Source organism: Sapajus apella, unplaced genomic scaffold, assembly GCF_009761245.1.
Source record: "Sapajus apella isolate SASKATOON/1434 unplaced genomic scaffold, GSC_monkey_1.0 scaffold56, whole genome shotgun sequence".
Lineage (NCBI taxonomy): Eukaryota > Metazoa > Chordata > Mammalia > Primates > Cebidae > Sapajus > Sapajus apella.
The window spans coordinates 6207532-6218790 of record NW_022436996.1 but is presented as its reverse complement, the minus strand read 5'-3'; the positions used below and the strand labels follow the sequence as shown (position 1 = coordinate 6218790).

Here is an 11259-nt window from a genome sequence, read left to right as displayed (position 1 = left end):
CCTGGGTTCAGGCAATTCTCCTGCCTCAGCCTCCTGAGTAGCTGGGACTACAGGCACGCGCCACCATGCCCAGCTAATGTTTTGTATTTTTAGTAGAGACGGGGTTTCACCATGTTGACCAGGATGGTCTTGATCTCTTGACCTCGTGATCCACCCGCCTCGGCCTCCCAAAGTGCTGGGATTACAGGCTTGAGCCATCGCACCCGGCCTTCTTTTTTTTTTTTTAAGACGTGGTTTCACCATGTTGGTGAGGCTGGTCTTGAACTCCTGACCTCAAGCGATCTGCCTGCCTTGGCATCCCAAACTGCTGGGATTACAGACGTGAGCCACCGTGTCCGGCTGGAGGTTCTTTATACTCCCCTTTCTTCTCTCAAGTGTGAGCCACCAAGCCTGGCCAAACACAATTCTTAATAGTAGTACTACTGATATGAAGAGGAAAGTTACTTCAGGTGAAAATGTATGTGTAACCTGGCAACACAGGGAAGGCAGAGAGCAGGTGGAAAGAGTAGGAGGCAGAGGGCAGCAGCGATGTGAAGATGTGTGGGATCAATGTAAAGCTTGGCCATTCTCACCACACTCCCTAGAATCAGAGAACAAATTCTCCTTCACATGTGAAATCAGACTTCTCTGCCACTTTGAAAATTCAGTTGTCCTTCAGGGCATGGTAGTGGCTCTTGAATAAAGCAATTGTCTAAATTTTATGGAAAAGAACTATTACTCAAATATCGTACAGTTAAATGCCATTGTTTCAAAGTATATTCCCTGAAGGGCCGCTGCTTTTATAAATACTTTTAAAAAGCAATCATCCTGTAAGAAGGAAGGGAAAATAGAAGAATACATAAAAAGTCAAGCAAAAGCCAGGCGCAGTGGCTCACACCTGTAATCCTAGCACTTTGGGAGGCCGAGGTGGGTGGATCACCTGAGATCAGGAGGTCAAGACCAGCCTGGCCATCATGGTGAAACCCCATCTTTTTCAAAAAAATAAAAAAAGTCATGCAAAAGTTACATATACATGACTATTTAAGCAGCATCAATTTCTAAGAATTTGTAAGCACTAAATTTTTTCTTTTTTTGAGATGGGAGTCTAGCTCTGTCACCCAGGCTGGAGTGCAGTGGTGCGATCTTGGCTCACTGCAACCTCTGCCTCCCAGGTTCAAGCAATTCTCCTGCCTCAGCCTCCCGAGTAGCTGGGATTACAGGCACACGCCACCTTGCCCAGCTAATTTTTGTATTAGTAGACACAGGGTTTCACCATGTTGGCCAGGATGGTCTCAATCTGTTGACCTTGTGGTCCACCCACCTCGGCCTCCCAAAGTGCTAAGATTACAGGTATAAGCCACCACGCCCAGCCGTAAGCACTGCATTTTTTAAAAAGTTTTTTTCATGGACAGTTTATCATCTGACTATAGTACTAAATTTTAAACTTAAGAAGTTTCCCAAATTATTAATTCCATTAAATGAATGCTTAAGATTAGAAAATTTTATCAGACTGTGCTTCAGAATTTCACTTAAGGCATAAACATAATCTCTATATCAGATCATAGCAAGAGGCAGGAAAGCACAAAATCAAAACTGCAGGAGCTTTCTGATGGTGAAACACTCATTAACCCATTTGTATGGGAAGAACTATGCTGGAAAAATACTTCTGGTATCTTCTCCGATCCTTTCCTTCTCTCTTCTTCCAGGAGGGACACTGTTCTATGGGTAATTTTAAGAGCAGAAACTAGACATGTCTGTCCTTTCCTCAGACAGCTTGCCTGCAGGAAGCACACATTTTCCTGTGTTCCTTCAGGCCCTAAGTTTGACGGAGTCAGGCCCTCAAGAGTCCTGAGGAGAGGAAATACTTTATGGTGACACGTGATCAACTGACAGGTCCAGTATGAGGACACAGAAATAAGTGCTGCACTGGCAACTGGTTGCACATAACCTTGATGGGAGCACTTCAGTGAACAGGGTGGAGAGGGAAGCCAGAACTCAGTGGGAAGGCTACCGTAAGAGAGGGAAGTGGGGGCAGAGAGTGCAACTCACGGCTGTGATGAGGGTACAGAACTGGGGCTGGCAGGGCGAGTGTGGTGGAGAGAGGGGTCTTTCGTTTGTTTTGTTTTCATTGTTTTAGGTTGGGATACTGATGAAAAAGACTGGGAGAAATGATGCAGAAGGCAGAGAAAAATGATGGAAGGGGGAAGAACGACAGGTGGGATGTCCCTGAAGCAGCGGCATGGGATGGATGGAATGTATCTAACAAGTGCAGAAGTTGCCCTTTCTTAGGAGTAAAAGTTATTACTCTATTTATTTTTATCTGTCTTTTGGCCCAAGAAAAAATTATTATTCTATTTTAGGAGGAGGAAATTCTGAAAAACAAATCAGTATGTTATTAATATAGATTTGATGAAAAAGCAGGAATTGCCATATTAATATGTGATAAAGTAGACTTCTAAGAAATAAAATTACTAGAGACAATGAGGCACATTACAAAATGATTGAAGTATCAATTCACCAGGAAGACACAGCAATCCTAAGTGAGTAAAATCAAACAGCGTCCTCAAAATAAATGAAGCAAAATTAATACAGCTGAAAAGAGAAACCGATAAATCCACTTATCTTTAGAACTTCAACACCCACCTCTCAACAACTGATAGAACTACTAGACAGAAACTCAGCAAGGATACAGAAGACACAAACACCACACTCAAATGGCAAGCTCTAATTCATATGTTAAGAAGACTCCTCCTGACAGCAGCAGAACACCCAATTTTTTCAAGCGCCCATGGAACATTCAAGACAGACCATATCCTGAGCTGGAAAACTAACTTCAAGAAATTTAGGGCCGGGCACGGTGGCTCACGCCTGTAATCCCAGCACTTTGGGAGGCCAAGGCAGGTCGATCACCTGAGGTCAGGAGTTTGAGACCAGCCTAAGCAACACGGTGAAACCTCATCTCTATCAAAATACAAAAAAAAAAATTAGCCGGGCGTGGCCCCGTGTGCCTGAAGTCCCAGCTACTCAGAAGGCTGAGGCAGGAGAATGGCTTGAACCCAGGAGGCGGAGGTTGCAGTGAGCCGAGATCACGCCACTGCACTCCAGCCTGGGCGACAGAGTGAGACTCCATTTTCAAAAAATAAAAAAAGTTAAAAAAAAAAAAAGAAATTTAGAACTGAACGCTGGGCGCAGTGGCTCACACCTGTAATCCCAGCAGTTTGGGAGACTGAGACAGGTGGATCACAAGGTAAGGGGATTGAGACCAGCCTGGCCAACATGGTGAAACCCTGTCTACTAAAAATACAAAAATAGGCCGGTCACAGTGGCTCACGCCTATAATCCCAGCACTTTGGGAGGCCGAGGCAGGTAGATCACGAGGTCAAAAGATCAAGACCATCCTGATCAACATGGTGAAACCCCGTCTCTACTAAAAATACAAAACATTAGCTGGGCATGGTGGCACATGCCTGTAGTCCCAGCTACTCAGGAGGCTGAGGCAGAATTGCTTGAACCCAGGAGGCGGGGGTTGCGGTGAGCCAAGATCACGCCATTGCACTCCAGCCTGGGTAACGAGAGTGAAACTCCGTCTCAAAAAACTAAATAAATAAATAAAAATAAGCTGGGTATGCTGATGCGTGCCTGTGTCCCAGCTACTCAGGAGGCTAAGGCAGGAGAATCGCTTGAACCCAGGAGAACAAAGCAAGACTCTGTCTCAAAAAACAAACAAACAAACAAACAAATTTAGAACTGAAGGCCGCGTGTGGTGGCTCATGCCTGTAATCCCAGCACTTTGGGAGGCCGAGGCAAGAGGATCACCTGAGGCCAGGAGTTTGAGACCAGTCTGGCTAACATAGCGAAATCTGGTCTCTACTGAAAATACAAAACTTATCTGGGCATGGTGGCGCACATGCCTGTAGTCTCAGCTACTCGGGAAGCTGAGGCAGGAGAATCGCTTGAACCTGGGAGGCGGAGGTTGCAGTGAGCCAAGATCGGGCCACTGCACTCCAGCCTGGGCGGTAGAGCAAGACTCAAGTCTCCAAATAAATAAACAAACAAACAAACGGGGTAAAGGAGTCACGGCTGAGAGGAGGGCTGGCTGCTCTATACTGGATAAGCAGGAAAGGCTTCTCCTGTTTGTTGATATCTGAGTGGAAACTAAGAAGTACATGAGGAAGTAAGCCATGTGAATTTCTAAGGGGAGTACAATCGAGGCAGAATGATCAGGAAGCACAAACGGCTCTGACATGGAACATGTTTGGCATATTCAAGGGACATGTCTGGAGAAGACTGGGGGAGCAGGAGATGAGAACAAAAGAGCAGAAGACTGAAACAACGGGTATGGGTGGGGCTACAGGGCAACTCCTGTACCTATGTAGGAGAGGATAAGGACTCTGCATTTTACTGTAAACAATATGGGAGCCTCTGGGAAGCTTTCCAGCAGTAGAGTCAGCTTATGTTTAAAATGAATCACTCTGGATATTCTGTAGAAAATAGCCTGGGGTAAGTGTGGAAAGGCTGTAGGCAGAGACCATTTAGGTTACCGCAATAAAAGGAGGTGCGTGGGCACAGCAGCAGGAATGATGGACAGGCAGGAATGACAGTTGCCGTAAAGACAGCGGAAAGTGGTCAAATTCACCAGGTATATAGAACGTACAGGAGACAGAATTTGCTTAGGAATCAGGTGCACTGACAGGATATGTGAGAACAAGCAGAGTCAAGGAGGACTCCAAGGTGTCTGGCTTATGCACCAGGTAGAATGACTCAAGACTTCAGTTTGAGACACATTAAGTTTTTGAGCCCCATTTTTAAATTTTGAAAAATTTGGATGGTTGTGGTGGCTCACACCTGTAATCCCAACACATTGGGAGGTGGAGGCAGGCAAATCACTTGACGTCAGGGGTTCAAGACCAGCCTGCCCAACATGGCGAAACCCCGACTCTACTAAAAATACAAAAACTGGCCAGGTGTAGGGGCTCATGCCTGTAATCCCAGCACTTTGGGAGGCTGAGGCAGACAAATCACATGAGGTTGGGAGTTCGAGACCAGCCTGACCAACATGGAGAAACCCCATCTCTACTAAAAACACAAAATTAGCCGGGTGTGGTGGCACATGCCTGTAATCCCAGCTACTCGGGAGGCTGAGACAGGAGAATCGTTTGAACCCGGGAGGAGGCAGCTGCAGTGAGCCAAGATTGTGCCATTGCACTCCAGCCTGGGCAACAAGAATGAAACTCTGTCTCAAAAAAACAAATTAAGTGGGCGTGGTGGCAGGTGCCTGTACTCCCAGCTACTGGGGGAGGCTGAGGCAGGAGAATGGCTTGAACCAGGGAGGTGGAAGTTGCAGTAAGCTGAGATCCCGCCACTGCATTCCAACCTGGGTGATAGAGTGAGACTCTATATCAAAAAAAAAAAAAAAAAAAAAAAAAAAATTCAAAAATTTGGCTGGGGGCCATGGCTAACACTTGTAATCCCAGCACTTTGGGAAGCTGAAGCGGGCAGATCATGAGGTCAAGAGATGGAGACCATCCTGGCCAACATGGTGAAAAAACCTACAGAGAAAGTTTAAGAATAGTACAGTGAACACCCAATACCTTCACCTAGATCCACCAATTGCTAACATTTTGCCAAATTTGCGTTAACTTTTTCTTTTGCAGAACAACTTCTCCTCATGTACTTTTATATCTCCCAAGCAAAAAGATATTCCTGACAAAGAAACAAAAACAAAAAATAAAACCAAAATAAACTCAAAAAAGAGAAAAAAGGTATTCTTCTGCATAATCACATTACAATCACAATAATAAATTTAACATCGATACATACAATACTCTTCTCTAATATATAAACTCTTCAGTGTATTTCCCTTGGATCTACATGCAATTGAGGATTTATCCTGAATGGTTTTAAATCTGGGATGCCTATTTTTTTTTTTTTTTTTTTTTTTTTTTTGAGACGGAGTTTCGCTCTTGTTACCTAGGCTGGAGTGCAATGGCGCAATCTCGGCTCACCGCAACCTCCGCCTCCTGGGTTCAGGCAATTCTCCTGCCTCAGCCTCCTGAATAGCTGGGATTACAGGCACGTACCACCATGCCCAGCTAATTTTTTGTATTTTTAGTAGAGACGGGGTTTCACCATGTTGACCAGAATGGTCTCGATCTCTTGACCTCATGATCCACCTGCCTCGGCCTCCCAAAGTGCTGGGATTACAGGCGTGAGCCACTGCGCCCGGCCTTGGGATGTCTATTAAACATACACATGGTTCTGTCAAGATGATAGAACATGAGTCTGGAATTCTGGAAGAAGGCTGGATGTTTTGTAGTGAGAAAAGTGAATTACTAGGGAAATACTGTTAGACTAGATGCCCTTTTAAGATTGATGATTATAAATTTAAAATGGAGCCAGGCGCAGTGGCTCACACCTGCAATCCCAGCACTTTAGGAGGCCGAGGAAGGTAGATCACTTGAGCCCAGGGGTTGAGACCAGCTTGGGCAACATGGCAAAACCCCATCACTACAAAAAATACAAAGATTAGCCAGGTGTGGTAGTGTGTCCCTGCAGTCCCAGCTACTCGGGAGGCTGAGGTGGGAAAATCACGTGAGCCAGGATGTCAAGGCTGCAAGGAGCTATAATAGTGCCACTGCCATCCAGCCTGGGTGACAAGAGTGAGACCATTTCTCAAAAAAATGAAAATAAATATATAAATTTAAAATCAGCCTAGTTGTGATTTTCTCTAGTAATATTCAGCTGAGTGGAAGTAGACAGTTGGGTTTCACCATGGTTAGGTAAATAGGTTAGAAGCCTTAAGAGGCAAGTAATTTGATGAGAATTATAATGGAATAATTGTAATGAAGGAACACGGAGGGGTAAAAAGGATGCAAAGATAAAAGGTGATAAGCATTGTTCTAAAACTCTGTGATTATACAACACCAATTATTATTTTTAAAGAAATATTAAATATTTATCTTAGGTAATATTTGCCTCTAGCAAAAAGATCCCCCCATAGCTTTTCTTTTTAAGAAAACCAGGCCAGCACAGTGGCTCATGCCTATAATCCCAGCACTTTGGGAGGCGGAGGCTGGAGGATCACCTGAGGTCAGGAGTTCAAGACCAGCCTGACCAACATGGAGAAACCCCATCTCTACTAAAAATACAAAAATTAGCTGGGTGTGGTGGTGCATGCCAGCTACTTAGGAGGCTGAGGCAGGAGAATCGCTTGAACCTGGGAGACGGAGGCTGCGGTGAGCCGAGATTGCGCTATTGCACTCCAGCCTGGGCAACAAGAGCAAAACTCCATCTCAAAAAAAATAAAAAATGAAAACCAATCGTTATTATCAGTAAAAATTTAAGTTTACTAGGCAGACACTGTGTTTACTTCAAAGGATACAAAGAAGTATATGAATCCACTTCCTTAAGGTAGAACTGTAAAGGAACTGAGAAACTAGTCTACCACCCTCATTTCACAAAGGTATAGCAAAGCTTAAATGATATCCAAAATCACAATGCTTGCTCCTAGTAGAACCAACGTTTCTGAACTTCCAGTCCAGCATTCTCTGAATCTAAGCCTCCAAAATATGTCATTAGAAAATTTCTGGAAGAATGTACAAACATTCACAGGGCTATTCTTGGGAAATGATATTGAGACTGGAGACATTTCCTACTTTTCACTTCAGTGCTATTGAAATTTTCTGCCATGTACATGAACTGCTTTAATAATAAATATAATGGGGTTAGTTTTTTAAAGAAAGCATGGTATCTTGTGCATAGCAACCAAAACTGGACAGACACTTCCAATTTTTTACTATTTTTAAATGCAAGGCATATTAGCATTCTTGAAACAATGCAAAGTACACCATTTTTTTAACAACTGTAAACAAATGAGGCCATTTGGTAGATGATACCAAAATACTGCCCAAATCACTGAATCGTTCCTCACAATCTCAGTGAGATTTAGAAGTAAAAATTCCACTGCTACTGTGCAAAAAACAAGGTAAAAATGGATTGTTCTATTGTAAACTGTAGTCAAATGCTTGTCTTTTCAAAATCAAGATCACATATGTTTTCCACTCTCCACCTGGCTTATCATAAACTTCATCCTTAGAATCTGCTAAAAAAATATTTTTTGTTTGATTTTTGAGACGGAGTCTTGCTCTGTCACTCAGGCTGGAGTGCAGTGGCATGATGTCAGCTCACTGAAACCTCTGCCTCCCAGGTTCAAGCAATTCTCCTCCCTCAGCCTCCTAAGCAGCCGGGATTACAGGCGCCCACTACCATGCCCGGCTAATTTTTTTTATTTTTAGTAGACAGAGGGTCTCACCATGTTGACCAGGCTGGTCTTGAACTCCTGACCTTAAGTGATCCGCCTGCCTCGGCCTCCCAAAGTGCTAGGATTACGGAAGTGAGCCACCATGCCCAACCTAAAAAAAATTCTTACAAGTTTGACCCCGTATGAAATGTCTTTTCCCTGCTACTCACAAGAAAGGTTAACTATTTTATTAGGTTCTAATTCTAGTGAATTAAAATTTTAAAGTAGGCAGGGAGCAGTGGCTCACACCTGTAATCCCCAGCGCTTTGGGAGGCCAAGGCAGGTGGATCACAAGGTCAGGAATTCAAGACCAGCCTGGCCAACATAGTGAAACCCCATCTCTACTAAACAAACAAACAAACAAACAAAAATTAACCAGGCGTGGTGGCGCGCACCTGTAGTTCCAGCTACTCAGGAGGCTGAGGCAGGAGAATTGCTTGAACCCAGGAGGCGGAGGTTGCAGTGAGCCGAGATCACATCACTGCACTCCAGCCTGTGCAACAGAGCAAGACTCTGTCTCAAAAAAAAATTAAAGTAGGTTGTTTCAGTTTCTTGGGTTAGCTTCCGACTTCAGATATATTCCTCAACACAATGCCTCCAAGTAACCTCAAAGTAGATGAATGTCCAAAGAAGCTAGCGTTCCAACAGATTTGACAGTGGCCATATAATTCCCCAAGACACTTAAAGGGAAAGAGCTGGCTTAACTGGTTTTGTTAATACAAGGAAAATGGAGCAGCGCCAATTCCCTAGCTTCCTATTCTCCATTCCACTCCACTCTACTCCAAAGTAATAGGAGCTAGCCTCAGGATTGCCACACAAACAAGGGAGGCAAAGGACATGATGTTAAATTCTTTGTTCCATGACATGACTGTGCTAGATTCCCATTTTTTGGATGCTAGGCTCGTTCCGACTGCAAAAATCATCGGACCTTAACCTGGTTTCAAATAATCATTTAAATACAAGGTTTCGGTGGGGAACGGTGGCTCACACCTGTAATCCCAGCATTTTGGAAGGCTGAGGCAGGTAGATCACCTAAGGTCAGGAGTTTTAGACTAGCCTGGCCAACATGGCGAAACCCTGTCTCTACTAAAATTACAAATACTAGCCGAGTGAGGTGGCGTGTACCTGTAATTCTAGCTATTTGGGAGGGTGAGACAGGAGAATCTCTTGAACCCAGGAGGCAGAAGTTGCAGTGAGTTGAGATAGCACCACCGTACTCCAGCTTGGGTGAGAGAGTGAGATTTCATCTCAAAAAATATATATATATACATATATATATATGTTTTAATATATGTTATGTACTACGTATTGTATATATGATATGTATTTTAATATATATATATGGTTTTAACTGTAGCCATTCTTATACTAAACAGTGGCTCTCCTCTTTAGGAACAGGGATTGTCAAACTATGGCCAGTAGGCCAAATGCAAAACACAAAGCTTTATTGGAACACTGCCCTCTGCCTTTGTTTATTATCTATGACTGCATTCCCATTAGAACAGCAGAGTTGAGTGGCTGTGACAGAAATGGCATGGCCTGCAAAGCCTAAATATTTACTACACGGACTTCCACAACACAGTCTGCTGACTCTTGAGATTGCTTCCTCTCTCATCTGCGTCAAAGATCCTGCCTACCCTGCCTATTGCTCAGCGCTGACTTCCCAGCCTGTTGCCCCTCACTCACTCGGTTTGTTCCAATCTTACAGAACTCCTTGCAGTTCCCTAAATAAGCCATGCTCTTGCTTAATTCAGAGCCCATATACTCCCAACTGTCTCTGCTTTGAATGGCATCCTCTCCTTACCAAACCACTTCAATGGTCCTTGAAACTTCACTCATCTCCCCCTTCGTCTTCCATGACGCCTGCGCCTCTAAGGGATATAAACTTTTGTGCATATACTGTCATTCTTACAGCGGCCACCCTCACTAGTTCTTTAACAGCAGAACTTACGTCTTTTGATGCTTACTCCTATCCCTTAACCCGTAGCTGATACCCAGCTGGACACTTGGTTCAATTCTTGAGGGGCATCCAACGGCTATGTGTGGCTCTGGGGGTACTCGGGCTGGAAACGCACACTGGGGTGGCGAGGGCCAGATGCACTAGGCAGACACGTGGGCTACAGGGAGGTGAAGCAACCTCCTCAAACACCACCTATTCCAGAAACGCTCCAAGAGCTCCCACGGGCGACCCGCCCATTTCTAGCTTTCCTTGCATAGCTTGCCATCTCCAGCGGTAGACTTTCCATTTCCGCTCGGTCCTCCCACTTAGGAGGACTCCAGGCTGCCCAGGGGCGGACCTCTGGGGCCCAGGTGAGAGGCGGCGGAGGGTGCCAGCATCGCCGGCCTCCAGGCCGAGCGCCCGGTCCCCGCCCGGCCAGGCCAAGCCGCCCCAAGCCTCGCAGCCCCCCAGGTTCCCTCGGCTCCCCTCGCCCACCGGCGGCCTCGTTCCCCTGTCCCTCGCTCCCCACCCGGCGGCTCTCACCTCGGTCCCAGACTCAGCCCTATGGAAGTCACTACACATCGCCCCGTAGGCTCGGCGCACCGGGAACTCAACTTTCCCGCCACCAACGCCATTCACCGACAGCGCGGACCCTACAGCCAGTCAAACCCGCCCACCCGCGCGCGTGCGCACTGCGACAGGCCGCGGACGCCAAGGCGGGAGCATGCGCAATGGGGCGTGCGGGCTGCCTACCCCCGCCAGCTCTCGTGACGTCAGACTCCCGCGTACCCCCGCGGCGCGCTCCGGCGTCTCCCTGGTGACTGGGCAGGGGTGGCGGTGAGGGGACAATTGGTGCTCTTCTTCTCTGTCGTAAACTTCAGTTCGTTACTATTACGTTGGGTAAAACTGGCCGTACGTACCTAGTTTGTTTACCCATTAAAGTACGGATACTGCACAAGCAGGCCTTTTTGTCCGTTCTCGGGTGAGTGTGATTCACGGTTAATTCTGAAAAAAAAAAAAAAAAAAAAAAAAAAAAAAAAAA

The 11259-nt window shown here is 45.6% G+C and overlaps 1 protein-coding gene across 1 annotated transcript in view; it reads right to left on the bottom strand.

Moving 5' to 3' along the window:
• The window catches only part of XRCC2 (X-ray repair cross complementing 2), a 38222-nt gene extending 27305 nt beyond the window's left edge, over positions 1–10917 (bottom strand). Inside the window, exon 1 of the mRNA XM_032244933.1 lies at positions 10761–10917. Within this exon, the coding sequence (XP_032100824.1) occupies positions 10761–10799 (39 nt within the window). The 5' untranslated portion in view covers positions 10800–10917. The remainder of the gene's footprint in view (positions 1–10760) is intronic.
• Positions 10918–11259: the final 342 nt, after the last annotated feature.